The 17,984-nt window shown below is 43.7% G+C and overlaps 1 protein-coding gene across 1 annotated transcript; it reads right to left on the reverse strand.

Moving 5' to 3' along the window:
- Positions 1-273: 273 nt before the first annotated feature.
- ppp2r1bb (protein phosphatase 2, regulatory subunit A, beta b) lies at positions 274-17,984 on the reverse strand. The gene is made up of 15 exons (XM_083637183.1): positions 17,846-17,984; positions 17,002-17,092; positions 15,716-15,816; positions 14,909-15,141; positions 14,582-14,729; positions 14,307-14,462; positions 12,877-12,991; positions 12,465-12,535; positions 8,534-8,668; positions 6,580-6,753; positions 5,190-5,250; positions 2,925-3,079; positions 2,392-2,534; positions 2,054-2,145; positions 274-1,927 (listed from the first exon to the last, which is right to left on the reverse strand). Exons 1-15 carry the CDS (start codon positions 17,921-17,923, stop codon positions 1,911-1,913), a joined length of 1,770 nt encoding a protein of 589 aa, XP_083493309.1. The 5' UTR covers positions 17,924-17,984; the 3' UTR covers positions 274-1,910.

The raw sequence follows: 17,984 nt of genomic DNA on the forward strand, positions 1-17,984 counted from the left end.
ATGTTCATGTAACTAATTTAAATGGTTTTACAACCCAACCGTTAACATGTATGTTACATTCTGATGCCATGATAAAACACTTTCTTGTATTATCAATTTATTTGGTCTAAATTCAGAATTTTATTATTTCGAAAAATGGTCAGTCTCAATAGACAATAGTCTGGATCTCTGGAAACATATTTCTCCACTCTTTTCCTTTTTCTAGACCTGGAAAATGCTAAAACCAAATTCCATACTTGTGTAGGAACACTAAAATGATTAAGGGCAACAGCAGTCTCTTTGTGTTACTTTATTCAGATCAAGATACAGCAGAACGGCATCCCAATTGTGAAGACAATTCAAACAGAAAATAAAGAAGCACAGTCCTCATGATAAAGGACAATCAACAATCAAGGTTTATTTAAGAGAACAAAATGAGAGAGGAGACGGGGGAACAAGAGAACAGCGGGAGCGACAAGTTTCTTTTTTCAACAGACAATACATTTATTCAACCCGCCCATAAGCACCCAGCTCCCACCCCGTAATAAAACACTATGCAGCCTTCCCTATGTCCCCATCCCACCTCCTGTGAATACGTGCATTGTTCTCCTATAGATTTGTAAGCAACGATCATCGGATGGGCCTAAACATTCACTGACCACATGATGCTTTTAAACACAAGTAGGAATGAACAAGCATGACCCTTCAGGGGGAAACTGGGTGGAACCGGGACACGAGGAGTGTCGTTTTCTCCCTCAAACCCCACAGCCCTGATAGCTGTGGTCAACATAGTTCTACCATCCCATTAACACCAAGGAATAGCGTGTCCCTTACAGAGAGGAACATGGCAACGCTGGCTCTTTACATAACGGAACAGGTGCAAACGGTTTACTTTACCCAAGCATACCAAAAAGAATACGCCATTGCTTGTCAAAACCATTGGCACACAGATTAAGAGCAATGACGAGAACATTTTGCAGAAAATTACAACCACCGACAATTTCTTTTCGCACCCTCGCACAGAACCAAATGACTGGGGGGCTGGAGGGCTGACAATTATGAGCAACATGTGATGACTGAGCTGGTCCCTATTTTTTCATCCTGGAACATTGGGCTGAGGAACATTGGGCTGAGGCAATTCATTTGTTTGACCAATTGAATCTTAGTGGTGTTGCTGCAGAGCACAAACCGTACAGAAGAGAAGGGTGGCTGGCTGAGTGGGTTTGGGAAAAGGACACCATCCGTTTTGAGAGATTGATGAGTACAAGCAACCTTTGAAAGGGTTCATCTGTTAACATGCAGTAATGGGCACACCCATATTTCTTTACCAGAGCTTTGTAAAGAAACAATAGCGTGTGGACCATTCAAGCGACAAAGGGTTTTAGCGTGGTGGATGAAAGAAGACCTCTACTAGAACTGCACAGACCTCTCCATCATTTTCTCTTGAGAGCAGCACCAGTGTCTCGGGGAGAAGGCGGCTACCAAAGAGCTGTACGGGGAGGTGGCTCGGCAAAAATAAACATCATGTTCTACCACCGGTAGAAGTGGTACGCTGCAGCGGCCGTGGCTAAAGTACAGGCGTGGCTGAAGATGTGAAAGGGAGGAATGTGAGAGGGGTTCTGATTAGCGACACCTAGCTAGTACAGTAGCACTTTAGTCAGCAGCATGCACCACTTAATGCAATTTCATCACATGTTGCCTTTGTTAAAGCACCCATTTACAGCAAGGGTTAACGAAGGAAGCCTGTGCTATGCCTGGACATTTACTACGCATTGGGACAGTAAAAAAAACAAAACAGAAAATGGATCAAACAATTGTTAACAGCTTTCTCTATACATTAACCAGTTGTTCCCGAACATCAATAAATATCTTGTAAAAGTGTTTGAGTTGTTGTTTTGGGTGGTTGTCTGGTTTCGCCATGCTGAATTGGGTTATGCCAGGGCCAGAACTGTGGAGAGAGGAGAGAGAGGGAGTTAATATCACTCACTACAGAAAGCAGCAGCAATGCATATTATGTGCAGCATTGTTTAATATAATTCAATTCACCAAAGGAAAAGGAGAGAGAAATGCTTACCACTGATGGCCTCCTGGGCAAAGTATTTGACATCCATGTCTGAGTCGGTGGCCAGCTTCTCCAGCACTGGCTTCACTTCTGTTTGAAGAGCACTGGAGAGGAACACACAGGATAAAGATGTATTCACGTGCACCGCTCGTCCCATGACTTTAACCCATTGATACCTGATGCAGCATTTGCGTGTATATCCCTCATTTGTGTGTGTATCCCTTTAAGACCGCGATCTTAAAGGGATACACACACAAATGCTGCATCAGGTATCAATGGGTTAAGGAAACACTGTATTTTTTTATTTTCTATTTGGGGGGGGGGATTCTGAAAACAAACAGACAACATACTTGCTGTCAAGGACGGGGCCAATCTTCTGCAGGGACTTGGCCACGTTGAAGCGGACATTGGCCACCTGGTCGTTGGACATCTTCAGAACTACAGGCAGCATCTGCTTGGTGGTGATGTCCTGACCGCACGCCTCTGACAAAGCCTGAGAGACACCACATAGGCATTGTTTAGGCATGACGGATGCACGAGAGGAAAACAACAAGAAAGCATATTCATCTAATTTGGACAGAGGCTGGCGGATACTAGTATGGAGAAATGTTTCACGTCACAGGTTATTATTAATAGTGGTTTCATTTTTGAGGTAGAGACCCAGAATAAGCTCAAATAGGGTTTCCTGTCCACCTGCATATGCTTTTGTTGATTTCCTTTTGTCTGATTCTGTTTTTCTTCTTTCTTTCTTTTTTTAACATCTACAAATAAATAATAATTAAAAACAATTTAAAAAAGTAACGCTAAGACAAGACTTTTCCTTGAAAGATTCTAAAATAACTCCCAGGTCGTGAATGGGACAGCAGCAAGGCCTCTGACTCACATTGATACAGAAGAGTGTGGTCATCCTGTGGAGGTAGTTGGGGTCGTTGGCCATGCCCAGCACCTTGGGCACAATGGTGTTCTGAGCCCACTCCGCTCCAAACTTCTCCACCAGCTTCATCAGGTTACAGGTGGCCGCCTCTCGGATGGCGTACACTACAAACAAACGGAGACAACAGCAAATATTTGGGATACGATGCGAAAGGACTTCAATAGAAATTCAGCAAATTGGCAATGTACATTGGAGTGTTACATCATGTGTAGAGTATATTGAGTAGTGTATTATATAGTGACTAGCTGAAAAGTGGTTATGGACTTTGTGGCTTTTCTAGTCCAATTTGTCAGCAGCAATTTAAGGATAAGGATAATTCCCAGTTTCCCCCCCAGGTCATAATCCTGCTATGTTGCTTTTAGCAAAAGTGGGGTAAAAAGTTAAACTAGGTGAAACAGGAGTGATTTTGCTCTCTGGTATTTACCACAAAAATTCAACCGCTGTTATTGCTAAAAGGAAGAGACACAAGGGCAGTCATTCCATGTTTCAACATTGTGTTACTGTGTTATTGTGTTGTCCAATGTGTTATTGTGTTATTGTGTTGTCCAAGCTGATCTGACCAGATGTACCTAATATTAACACGCCACAATTGTCTCTGCGACTCCCATGAATTTAGTACCGTAATTTCATCTGAGCAATGAAACAAAATAATATGCAAAAAGTAATGTCATAAAAAAGGACAGCCGCATAAAGATGATGACACAGGGCTAAGCTATTCCACAGTGGGTTCTATTCAATAGCAGCCCGGATTAGTACTATACTGCATTACAAATTTCAAAATGGCAACTTGATAAGACACCTGACCAGACATAGCATTATCACAAAGCCAAGTAAGTGTTCAGTCAGTAAATGGGACGTGAAATATGATAAGATTAGAGACCCAAGAGCTCTGTAAAGAGCTGTAATCTACTGTACAACAATCGTCTGTGTGAAGGTGTTTTTTTTTATGTGTTTGACAGTGCAGGGGAGATTCTAGGCTGATTTCGGTAGTTCTTTCCTTCTTTGAAAGGCTTACATAAGGCTAGCACAGCCAGACGTGGCGCGCGCGGCGTACACACGGAACATTCCAATGATGTAACTCAGCCGGCCCTTTGTCCTCAATAGCGTGTGTGTCACTAATTGGAAAACTCAATGTGAAGAGAAGACCATACTTGTAGAGTGAAGAGAAGACCACACTTGTAGAGTGAAAAATGTACGCAAAAGACAATGTTCTAAGTTATAAACTGGAGCAGTGTGCGTTTGTGTACATTTGTGGGTACAGCGCTTTCCCAGGGTACGGATAGGGGGAGTTCCCTCCCAGGTTAGCGTGCAATGGCTGCTGGGTAGAAAGAAGGGCCCAGGGCAAAGCTGCCACACATCTAAGGTCACCCGCTGAGTGACCCAAACTGTGACGTCTTAGCTCCACTAACTACAGCATACTTCCACAGTATACATCCACAGCATTACACTGTAGCTTGTGGCCTACTGGGCCAATAAGGCCAAACGACAGCTAAACTAGGTCAGGCGTTATGTACAGCAAGTACAATTCTTTCATGCAACAGAGTAAAATGGAGTAGCTAATCTCCACTATGGTGTCCAGTAGTACAAATAGCTATCAAAACACACTGTACAAAGGATGTAGTAACCCTCAATTGATAAGATTATATCTCCCACTTGGTATTTCAATGTGCCGTTTCCTCTACACGACGAGTGTGCAGGACCGGAGAGGAGTGCTCTTATTGGCATGGTAAGCAGCAGGCGAGCGCTGCTGATACTCACGACTCACGGCTCTCAGCCCCTCTCCATCTACAAGCAGGCTCTCTCCATCATAGAGAGAGAGCGCAGGACGAGGAGAAACGGGCCGAACGCAGGGAAAATACTCAAACTGGGGCGTGCTAAGCAAGCGGCATGGACGCAAATCAGCAACCCACTGAGAGTGACCTCTGCGTCTGCCGATGGGCTGGACGCAGGCCAGAAGGCACGGCAGTGTCCTAGCACTCAGAGATATGGAAATCTCATTTTAATGATGCTACTACCATCGGTTGAGGACAGCGGATTTAGTCACTGACACAAAGGTCGAAACAACGTTGACAACTACTGCGTCCCTTCCGCAATACATAATGGAACAGAAGCAGGTTGTAGCCTAGCCTGAGAACATGTGCTATGTGCGATAAGTGAAGAAGAGAAGGGGTAGTGGATTGTTAAGGAGTCACAGGCGGAGGTAGAGTGCTTTACCATGGTCAATGAGCCAGGCCATACAGAGGGTGTTGAGCTTCTCGTCAAAGAACTCCACTCCCTGTGGACGTAAGGACACAGCTTAGTTAGGACGCAAGGATAAAGTGTAGTTAGGGCAAGGGAGTCCAGAAAGACAGACAGTATGCTTGGAGGCACCAAGAAGACCTTTTAACACATATTCTATTAGGGTTGGGCAATCGTTTCTATTTTCATATCGTCAAATCGTGGTTACTCAAGATCACCGATAAGCGATCCAATCTCCATAATCTATTAAATATCAGGTTTTTTTAAAGCATGTAAGTGTGAGTGAATCCGTTCATCCTTGAATACAAGTGGACGTTTCAGCCAAATTTTAAGCAATTCCATCAGGGCGTTCCCGAGATATCGCATTAACGAGAATCGGATGGACGGACAACCCTATCGCCGGTGGAGGCATGGAAATAAAAGCACGCAGTGCTCTGTACCTCATAGCTGTTTACAAAATAAACAATCACTCATAGCCTTAAATATGAGGAAGCGCCATAAAATAGATTACACTTGTATCAAAATACTCCTCGTGATGTTAAGATTACATATGGAGTGAAACTAGTCTAAAGCATTACTCAACATTAATATTAACGCTACAATAAGGGTTTTATTTTGAAAGCCCGCTGTGGAAGACCTACTTTTACATTCTGGCTTATTTGATGCTATGCTTGACGCTCGCTGAGAGGAGAAGACGGTGAGACAGGAGAGGAGAGCTGCTATAATGCACGGCTTTCCTCCCCTCACTCGTGCTGATTAACGGGGCTCTGTGTGGGCGGACATGCTCCGGCAGAAACATCTCTAAGTTCACACAGCAGGGCGCAGATTCTAGAGATTATTTGTATAATGTCTTATGATATCAAATTAGTTAAAATCGCTTTAAAGGATGGCTTTACCGACAATCAACCCACTTTGTATCATTAATCTCGGTAATATAAGCACATGGGCAGTGTTTACATTCTCTCTCCGTTTTCCTCACGGAGAGCTCCCATTTCCTCCTCTGGCCAAGTGTTTGTTCCGTTGTGATGCGTTTTACGTCACAACGGAACTGCGGAAGTCCTGCTCGAGAGACACGGAATCTGCTCCGAGGGCGGCTGTTATTGTTCATTTCTATGTTTTAAGTATGCGCACATCCACGGAGAATCGCATCGAAACCGAGAGAGAAGGTAAACACTGCCCATGTGCTTATATCACAGAGATGATTAATGATCCAAAGTGGGTTGATTATCGGTAAAGCCATCCTTTTTAATATCAGTGGCGGAAAAATCAAATGGCGATCATCCCTTCAATCTCCAATACACAAGCCTATAGGACTTTCTAGTGGTTCCTGGTGGGAAAGTTGTGCTTCAGACACTCCATGACTCACCAGCTGTCCCGCCAACAGGGGCATGTACTCTATGATGGCGAGGCGGACCCTCCACTTGGCGTCCTCGGCTAGCTCCACGATGGCCGGCAGCAGTGACTGGGAGAGCTGACGGATGCCGATCACCTCGTTCACACAGTCTAGGTTGGAGATGATGTTGAGACGCACCTCAGGGCACTGGGGAGAGGCAGGATGAAGGACGTGATGAAGTTAAGCACACAGACGCTCTTCCATAGCACCACGAAATCCCCAAATATTAAGCAAATCAAACGGCATGATGGGAAAATACAAGGTTTTGCTTGAGTTACAACTTAATTTTTTTTCCCAGTGTTGCTTTCTACTCTCTCCAAGGTGCAAATTTCTTGGCTGTGCCCAAGCCATGCTACTTTAGTCACTCTAAACAAAAAAGGCTCAACGTGACTTTGAAGTAGTTTTGACCAGAATAATGTAACCTAGCCTAACTGTTGGGTTTGCATCCAATAGCCTTATATGGAGATCTGCTTTCGTTCTGATTTTGATAGCACATTAACAACGGCAACTGCTAAACAAACTTTTCATCAACATCATGTCACAGCCAGAAGCCCTGTTTCCTAGCGTCTAGCGACTGTTGTTCACACCAATTTAACACTATGTCAAGCTTGTTAACCAAGTAGTAGGATGAGACCAGCAGCCAAATAAGGCATGGGGTGTACAATTGCTACACTGTAATTAAATGGTCGACAGAATGACATTAGTGACATCAGTGAGACATTTTCTACAGAATGTTCTCCCTCTTGTTCCCTTTAAAATGGTCCTCAGATGGATGCACCTCAAATTTGGGCAATTTGCAAGTCAAATCTGTCAGTTTGGACTGAATCTAATTAGAGAGAGACACACTCCTGCTCTTGTTTTGTGCTTTGAGGAAAATGGGACACCTTTAAATAGGACCGAGAAAAGCAGCAGTGGAAATGACAGCCTCTAGCCTCCCAAATATACCTTTGTTGTTAACCTGGCAAACTCATGGCCGCTCTCAAAATCAAATTACATCTTATATAAATGTACTGATTTGACAACAAGACATGGCTGGGCCACCATTCTAGATGAATCTGTTAAAAGGAGAACGTCACAGAAAAACAATGCCGATTTATTTTGCACATGATCTCACGCATGTCAGAAAACTGTCAACAGTTTTGCAGCCATTCAATCAGTTCGACAGTTATTGAGAGTTGATTTGAGTTCAGTTTAGTTTGTGGACCGGTGATGTCATTCAAATGCTTACAGATAATGTGTGAGGTCATGTGCAAAATAAATCAGCATTGTATTTCGGTGAAGTTCTCCTTTAAGAGACAGAGGGAGAAAGAATGTACACGGATATTAAGCTGCAACCTGGCCAGTACACCTATATAACCCACTGCTGTGCAATGGCTTCATTCTGCTACTGGAAAAACTCCAAGAACAAAATAATTTCAAAAGTAGGTCTAACATTGCCAGCAACAAAAAAAATAAATGAAATGCTGATGCATGAGTGTGTGCAATTTCATTACAAAACTATGAGCTGCAGGATTAAGTGGATCCTACTATTTTATAACGTTATATAATTACAATATAGGGCAATAATTTATCCGTTCATACATTACTCCAGCTTTTCATTATAGCACCCTCTAGACACAGCGATGCAATCTTCTTATTCTAAGGTCTCAGTCTGGCTGCGAACAATATGAGTCACCCTCCTACACAGGCCAGGTGCATCTGGTGGCTGTGGCTAAATGGTATTAACCCGTCTCAGACAAGCTGATCATTGTGAGCCATGCCAGAACAGAACTTAGTCAAACGCAGAAAGGCTTTACTGTACAGGAAGCTTCCATTGTGCACTTAAGCCACCTATACACCTGCATGAGCATTTCGAAAAGCAACTGTGTCAAATGTAGAATTTGGACCAAATTGGGTCCAAAAATGAAATGTGTGCATTTTCCTTTACCTCGTCCTTGAGCTGAGCCAGGAAGAGGGGCAGTAAGTGCTCGACAGTGTTGTCCTTGCCCAGGATGGTGGACAGGCCCATGATGACAGAGGCCAGGGCCGACTTCACGTGTTGGTTAGTGTCTGACACCAGTTCCTGGTGAGGGATGGGGCACAGAGGAGGCAAAGGGATAAGCACACAGCACAGAATGGTAAAAACGACTGTGACATTTCATCTGTTCATCCATTGATGAGGGAAAACTATCACAACAGGTGGTTTGTGCCATATTTACAACACAATTCAGATTGATGGGGTATAGTCCACTTCAGCGCTTCCCAAACTGGGCTACGCGTACCTCTAGGGGTACATGGAGGTACTACAGGGGGTACTTGGGAGAAAGGGGAAAACCGAAAAAGCTAAGAATAAATCATGAAAATAAATAAAACGTTAAAATAAATCTGCTCAGGAGGTACTAATTGCAACTCTTTCACTCCAAATGTTGTAGCTGGGTAACGTTAAACGGGGTACATGGATTCAGAAATCATGCAAAAGTTTGGGAACCACAGGTCTACTTGGTTGGTGTTAGTGTAGACAAAAAGTCATTGCAATTCATTACTGTAGATGAAATAACTATAACTAATAAATAATAGTAATAACTAATACTTGGTGCAGGCATGGGGGGGAAGCATAATTTAAATAAAAGGTACTTCGACTACTGTATGTCTATGCAAACATACACATGGGTGGAATAATAATTCCAATGCTTTCAAGAGTCTTAGTCTTGAAAGCATCATAGTTTGAAAAAAATCAGTGATGGTTCAACTGTTTTTGCAGCAGAGGATGTGTTTGTTTTTGCTGCTGCCTGTGTAACTGTTACACTGTGTAACTGTGTTCCACTGTTGTCAGGATAAGCACTTTGTGACGGAAATGGATCTGCTCTGTTTGCACCCTGCTCACACTAACAACTCTACAGACATCTCACTTTAGGCTCTGTTTGCACCCTGCTCACACTAACAACTCTACAGACATCTCACTTTAGGCTCTGTTTGCACCCTGCTCACACTAACAACACTACAGACATCTCACTTTAGGCTCTGTTTGCACCCTGCTCACACTAACAACTCTACAGACATCTCACTTTAGGCTCTGTTTGCACCCTGCTCACACTAACAACACTACAGACATCTCACTTTAGGCTCTGTTTGCACCCTGCTCACACTAACAACTCTACAGACATCTCACTTTAGGCTCTGTTTGCACCCTGCTCACACTAACAACACTACAGACATCTCACTTTAGGCTCTGTTTGCACCCTGCTCACACTAACAACTCTACAGACATCTCACTTTAGGCTCTGTTTGCACCCTGCTCACACTAACAACTCTAAAGACATCTCACTTTAGGCTCTGTTTGCACCCTGCTCACACTAACAACACTACAGACATCTCACTTTAGGCTCTGTTTGCACCCTGCTCACACTAACAACTCTACAGACATCTCACTTTAGGCTCTGTTTGCACCCTGCTCACACTAACAACACTACAGACATCTCACTTTATGCTCTGTTTGCACCCTGCTCACACTAACAACTCTACAGACATCTCACTTTAGGCTCTGTTTGCACCCTGCTCACACTAACAACACTACAGACATCTCACTTTAGGCTCTGTTTGCACCCTGCTCACACTAACAACTCTACAGACATCTCACTTTAGGCTCTGTTTGCACCCTGCTCACACTAACAACACTACAGACATCTCACTTTAGGCTCTGTTTGCACCCTGCTCACACTAACAACTCTACAGACATCTCACTTTAGGCTCTGTTTGCACCCTGCTCACACTAACAACTCTACAGACATCTCACTTTAGGCTCTGTTTGCACCCTGCTCACACTAACAACACTACAGACATCTCACTTTAGGCTCTGTTTGCACCCTGCTCACACTAACAACTCTACAGACATCTCACTTTAGGCTCTGTTTGCACCCTGCTCACACTAACAACACTACAGACATCTCACTTTAGGCTCTGTTTGCACCCTGCTCACACTAACAACTCTACAGACATCTCACTTTAGGCTCTGTTTGCACCCTGCTCACACTAACAACACTACAGACATCTCACTTTAGGCTCTGTTTGCACCCTGCTCACACTAACAACTCTACAGACATCTCACTTTAGGCTCTGTTTGCACCCTGCTCACACTAACAACACTACAGACATCTCACTTTAGGCTCTGTTTGCACCCTGCTCACACTAACAACTCTACAGACATCTCACTTTAGGCTCTGTTTGCACCCTGCTCACACTAACAACTCTACAGACATCTCACTTTAGGCTCTGTTTGCACCCTGCTCACACTAACAACACTACAGACATCTCACTTTAGGCTCTGTTTGCACCCTGCTCACACTAACAACTCTACAGACATCTCACTTTAGGCTCTGTTTGCACCCTGCTCACACTAACAACACTACAGACATCTCACTTTAGGCTCTGTTTGCACCCTGCTCACACTAACAACACTACAGACATCTCACTTTAGGCTCTGTTTGCACCCTGCTCACACTAACAACTCTACACACATCTCACTTTAGGCTCTGTTTGCACCCTGCTCACACTAACAACACTACAGACATCTCACTTTAGGCTCTGTTTGCACCCTGCTCACACTAACAACTCTACAGACATCTCACTTTAGGCTCTGTTTGCACCCTGCTCACACTAACAACTCTACAGACATCTCACTTTAGGCTCTGTTTGCACCCTGCTCACACTAACAACTCTACAGACATCTCACTTTAGGCTCTGTTTGCACCCTGCTCACACTAACAACTCTACAGACATCTCACTTTAGGCTCTGTTTGCACCCTGCTCACACTAACAACACTACAGACATCTCACGTTAGGCTCTGTTTGCACCCTGCTCACACTAACAACTCTACAGACATCTCACTTTAGGCTCTGTTTGCACCCTGCTCACACTAACAACACTACAGACATCTCACTTTAGGCTCTGTTTGCACCCTGCTCACATTAACAACACTACAGACATCTCACTTTAGGCTCTGTTTGCACCCTGCTCACACTAACAACACTACAGACATCTCGCTTTAGGCTCTGTTTGCACCCTGCTCACACTAACAACACTCTACAGACATCTCACTTTAGGCTCTGTTTGCACCCTGCTCACACTAACAACACTCTACAGACATCTCACTTTAGGCTCTGTTTGCACCCTGCTCACACTAACAACACTCTACAGACATCTCATTTGTGATTAAAACTCTTGAGTATGAGCATGTTTGCAAGCTACGACACTCACTTGAACTTTTTAGAGGATGCACTGCCTCCAGAAATGAGTACACAATAATAATAATAAGAAATATCAACTGGCAATGATTTTGGGGATCTGAATTGGAAGATTGAACTGTGCTGTGGAAAACCACTTGTACAACAGTGCCACCTGCTGTCCAAACATTGACATACTTTTTCCCAACCTAGATTTAACCTAACCTATATTATGGGTTTGCTCATTTAATCAGATCAAGAGGATTAAAGGACACACAGCCAGCTGCTTCAGTGCAGTGAGTTATTTACTGGAAAGAAGAAGCAGTGGATCTGCTGGTTCAAGACGTGCGTCAAGAGGACGTCACAAGACCTCAAGACTGTATAGACGGTTTTAACTTGACAACAAAAACATTCTAAATTGAACCCCAGCTCACTTCCTGTTGCAGTGTTTGCTATGGACGGGAAAAAGGAAAAAAAGAGAAGCAGAGCAGGACTGACAATTCCGTGAAAACCGTCTGTAAGAGCCTTGTGGTGGGGGGAATCGGATATGACACTATCAAGTCCTTTTCAGTAACTTAGAACTCATAGCAAATCCATCAAAGTTCAAACTAAAGCATGAGAGAAGTGACATCAATGTGGCAGATGAATGTATTCTTTACCTTGACGCAGGGCAGAATGTGAGTCATGATGATTTGCTCACGACTGTCTTCTGGAAGATTCTCGCAGAATTCTAAAAAAAATACACACTTAGTTAAATATGGAAAAAACAACTTGACAAGAACTGGAAACATTTTATTCAATGTCATCAATGCAATTATATTTCCCATATAGTCTCCCCTTTGCCCTTAAATATCCAGTTAGAAATGAATGCATTCAATCATCAGCAGACATCTATCTACTAATTCCATGAATCTGTGTGTGTGTGTGTGTGTGTGTGTGTGTGTGTGTGTGTGTGTATACTATGTATTATGTCCTTTGCATATCAGAGAAGAGTTGGAGAGCACAATGTGTGAATGTGTGGGGAGGGGGGGGTGGTGGCACTGCACTCGTATGCAACAAAATGTTCCTGACCTTTGACTTTGTTGGCTGCAGCAGCACGGACCTCCGCTTCACAGTCCTTCAGCAGGTTCTGGAAGGCTGGGACCAGGTCGTTCTTCGTGATCTCTGGTCCTACTGCTTTCTGAAGCTAGAGATTCAATGGGACAGCAACTAGTTTAAAAATGCAAATCACGATGTGGGGCAAAATACCAATACAAAAGACACGGTGGTTTTTTTAGGACAAAAAAAGGACAAAGTCTTGTATTAGTTAGTTACTGTTTGTGTTAAAGATTAGATAAGAATAACTGTTGATCCCCCAAAACAACAGGTGAATCTGATCACCTTGATTAAAGCAGCAAAGCACAGAGGATGGAGAAAATAAGAACGAAAAAGGTAAGGCAGGATATAGACTATTTTCACCAGGTGCAACCACTGGTGCAACCCCACAGCACTCCCCTTTTCTCAGCTTCTTCTTCTGTGTTTTATGGCGGTTGGCATCCTTAAATGTTGCATTACCGCCACCTGCTGAATTGTATCATCTTCACAGTTTAACTATTTACAGTGTGCACCACTTTCTCAGCTGTTCAGGGGAACGCTGACATAATTATATTTATATTTTTGCTATGTAAACGTTTAAATGTAAAGATAGGCCTATGCGGGCTGGTGCAATAACATAATGATAGTCAGCTTACTCTTTAACAAGTAGCTTTTATTAGCCTCTCAGGCTAGCTCCGGACCAGACAACAACGCTTCCTACTACCCAGCGTGTGCATGTCTTTCCGATAGGGGTGGTTGTTATGGCAACTATCAACAACAACTAGTAACTACTACAAGACATAAAGACCTAAATAGGCTACGTTGTTACTGTGTCTGTCGGAGACACGGCCTAACGTTAACATTTAATATGAACCGAATATCTGCCTGCGCTCGGCTATGTCTACAGGAAGTAGACCGGATATTATTATTATTCTTCTCTGGGGTTTAGTAAATCGGATATTCAGGTGGGTTGTGACAGTTTGTATTGTTGTCAAGTTAAAACCGTCTATAGGGCTGCAGCTATCGGTTATTTTAGTAATAGATTATTCTACCAGTTATTAGATCGATTAATTGGATAAGAAATACTGTTGCTTTATTAAAGAGTAATAGTAAACCACGCATCAAAGAATCGGAATTGAGAATCGTTAAAATCCAAATGATACCCAACCCTAACAGTAAGGTCAACACAGTTCCAACAATGGACGTGATGTAAATTTTCATGATATTCCCATGAGGTAACATTTCCATGACTTCTTTGAAGTTTTCAACTGAGAAAATTCAGAATGTATAGTTGTTTCAAGTGCAATTCATGTGAATAATAAATACTTGTTCAACAAGTTATTGGTAGATTTTGTAAACTGCCCTTTTTATTAAAAGAATGCTACTGCATGACTTCAGAGAATTTGTGCAATTCCTCGGTTGCTTACCTCAGAGAACTTGTCAGCGACCATGTAGCGGACCCTCCAGGACTTGTCCTCTGCAGCCTGGCGCAGGGTAGGCATCACCAGGGTCTCCAGGTCCTCCTGGGGCAGCAGGGTGGCAATGCTGACACACGCCTCCACCGCAAGCAGCCGCACTGAGTCCTGACGGATTAGAGGAAGCCGATCAGTTTGGACATCCACTTTCAACTGGAGAGAAAGATTTAGGCCTGCAACATTTTAGGCTGAGATGGTGGAGGAAGACAAACGTTCATATCACATACCTGCTCATCAGAGGCCAGTGCAGTGAAGAGGGAAATGATGTCACTCTTGACATAATCTAGCTCCAGGACCTTAGCAAACTCCCCCAGCTTAGATGCTGCAGCACGACGCACCATAGGAGTGTCATCTGAGCACAAGGTGCGGAAATGCCTGGAGAGAGATAAGCACACACACACACATTATACCAGAGACACAAAAAGCCAAATGTATCACTTCAGGACTAATAGTGAACTATGCTAAATGAATGCATAAAAATGTATAAATCAAGTGAGTTATTTTAGAGGAAGTATTTTTTTCCCCTCTTCCCCCTCCCTGAAGAAGGCCCTTACTGGCGGATCTCGGCCTTGACAGTGCTGGAGACGCGGGGATAACAGACGCTGAAGAGGCCACAGGCAGATGTACGAGAGGTGAACCAGTCACCGCTGGCCAGCCGCTTGACCAAGGGCTCAAAGTGCACCTCCAGGTCGACTGGAGAGTGCTCCTGAGAGATCTTACGCAGGGACTCCACGGCCTTGTCTCTCACGACCGTCTCCTCCACTGTGGCCAGACTCTCCAGAGGGGGCTGTGTGACGAGAGAGGGGAAGCGTTTACAGCCTCTGCTTCAAGCTTTATGGATTCAGACACACCAGATGTTAGGTATCACATGCAAGCACACGTGATAATTTTGACATATCGCCCAACCCTAATTGCCACCCCACATTATTGCTTGAATGCGTCAGAATGCATCGGGAACTTCGCAGAGACATGTGCGTGGAGAAAGTGGAGAAAAGTATTGGGTAAAGATCTCGTGTTGCGGATGCAGTGTATGCAGAGGCATTGGGTGCCAATTCTGTTCCTTTGTCTCTGCAGCAGCACCGCACCACTGCTGTGCAGCAAAACATCCGCACCCCCCCCTGCCCGCTCTACTCAGCCAAAAAACACTGACCTTTTCCGTATGTATAGAAACAACGCTCCCTCATGTCTAGAAGGGTAAGACTGGTAAATACCCTGGACTGATTTACCGGGCATGTTCCAGACTTCATGTGTGGAAATAAATGGCTTAAGTTGAAAGTGTCTGCCATTGTTTAAAACCGTTCAACACCTGGGAAGAGGCATGCCCTTATAAGCAAATCCGAGTCAGACACTGCCAAACTCACCAGGAGACAGTGGACGAACTCAGGCCCTCCAACCAGCATAGTGAAATTGCCAAGCTGCTCAGCCAAGGCCAAGAGCACCTCATCCTCATCATAGATGGTGTCTGAAGGATGAGAGACAGAAATAAATCCCAACTGACATCCATACATAAGAAGAAACAGCTGAGCACAGATTCTGTGGTGAAAATGTAACACTGTGGTTTGAAGTAACGTCACTGTATCCTGAGTCGGACATTTTTGCGGACAGTTATCCCAAGTCGGACAGCTACAGTACCATGTAATGTTTACAATAAGGCTGGGCAATTAACCAAGCATATATCGAAACCGATATTTAGCACCTCTATCCGACTCAACCTCAAATTCATTAATGTTCATTTGGTTAATTAATACTTTTCCCAATGCGTGCCGTGCACTCATGAACTGTCATGTGCCTTCGCCCCATCCAACTAACCTTAGTCCGCATTCAGGCGTTCGCTCAAAGCAAAGCTGTCAGTATGACATGAGTATGACACAAGTGAAAACGCCGAGGCAACAAACAGTACTTTTCAAACGTCACCCAAGCTCTACGGCTTTCTCTCATCAAAATCAGCTTCCTAAACCATTTGGACAGTTAAATGACCATGTATTAATATTAGGACTGTCAGCGTTAACGCATTAATCGCGATGCGATAGGGCCGCCCATAACGCGTTTAATCGCATGCCGCTATTTAGTCCCCTTCGTCGCACCCGTACTTTTAGTCAAGCCTTTCTGGAGTGTTTACAATTATTGTGCATTTATTTTCTATTCAAGATGCATTTTGTAGACATTTTGTGACCTCCTGTCTACATTGCACTTCTATTGAATTGAAAATAAATCTTAAAATTCAAGATCACAAAGTACATTTATTTGCATTAATTTGATTCCCAATCACGACACACTGGTAAGAATTATTAATATCTAATAAAAAATGCTTTGCAATGCAAAATAATGGCATTTTAAACATGCGATACAAAGATGCGATTAATCGCGATTAAGAAAATTAATCGTTTGACAGCCCTAATTAATATGACATTTGACACGTAGATAGTTAGACATGTCTGAAGTAATTCCACAACACTAGCTGGCATTGGCTGAAATGAAAAACCACACAAAAGACGGGAAAATCCGTCAGACCGGATGTTTTGTATTCATATGACTCAGGGCAGAATAGTCTGGACACAGTTCTGCTGTACAGCACATTCACTTCAGCAGTTTGGAGTCACGTTGAGTCATCAACAGGTCAGATGATAACTGGTTGAGTCTGACTTACCTGTGAGGAAAGGAAGGAGTTCAGTGCGGGTCCTCTCCACTCCAAGGGCCAAGGCAATCGTGGACAGTTTTTTGATGCTGTTCAGACGTAACTGTATACAACAACATAAGCATGAGACACTGAAGCATTCCTAACAATGCTTAACGTTAAGCTATTTTATTAACTGAAGCATTCCTAACAATGCTTAACGTTAAGCTATTTCATTAACCTGTGGCCCCAGCTAGGGACACCCCATTTTACCTTGTCAACTCAGGTAACGTTGATTTGCTAACGTTTGTATCTAGTCTGCAGGGTAGGCTATCAGCTGGCCGATAACATACTACAGTACTAGCGCTAACGTTACTAGCTAGCGTTAGCTTACGTTGCAAAACGCCAATGAAGCTATACGTTTTATAGTTGAATGAAACATTAACGCTAAACTGTATTCGTTAGAAACTGGCAAGTTAACAACAGTCGGAGCTAACGTTACACTGCGGCCTGTTGCCAGGTAGGGTCGCTCCACTGCTGTGCTTGCTAGCTGTTAGCTTTACTGATAGCAACTAGCGTTACGGTAGCAGCTAACCTGGTGACCTGGTTAGTTTGGCCTAACGTGACCCATTTTCTCCATATTTAACCAGTATAAACATTGGGACCAGCTGTCAATTTCATTGTCTCAATTTCACAGTTAACGTGTAAAACCACGATAGCAAACATGTTATATCAGGGTGCGCCAGGCTGAACATTCCTAACAGGCCTTGACCGGGGATAGCATCCTTGCTAACTAGCCTGCCCATAAAGTATGTCAACATGCCCCTATTTCACTTTACAACATAAACGGCGATTACAGCGAAACACGGGTAACTACCTGAACGTCCTCATTCCGCAGCTCGTCAATGAGCACGGCAATAGGGTAGAGAGAATCGTCTCCATCAGCTCCTGCCATTTTGGATAATATTGCAAACTACCGAAAGGCGCTGTTGTGCTGCACTAGTACGGGGTTTCTG

This window comes from Poromitra crassiceps (genome assembly GCF_964638095.1).
Source record: "Poromitra crassiceps genome assembly, chromosome: 5".
NCBI lineage: Eukaryota > Metazoa > Chordata > Actinopteri > Beryciformes > Melamphaidae > Poromitra > Poromitra crassiceps.

Coding starts and splice junctions, on each gene's coding strand:
- ppp2r1bb (XM_083637183.1), bottom strand. CDS start 17,923: ATGGCAGGAGCTGATGGAGACGATTCTCTCTACCCTATTGCCGTGCTC. Junction 15,142..15,715: donor AGTTCGTCCACTGTCTCCTG/GTGAGTTTGGCA, acceptor CTCGTCACACAG/CCCCCTCTGGAGAGTCTGGC. Junction 14,730..14,908: donor GTCAAGGCCGAGATCCGCCA/GTAAGGGCCTTC, acceptor ATCTCTCTCCAG/GCATTTCCGCACCTTGTGCT.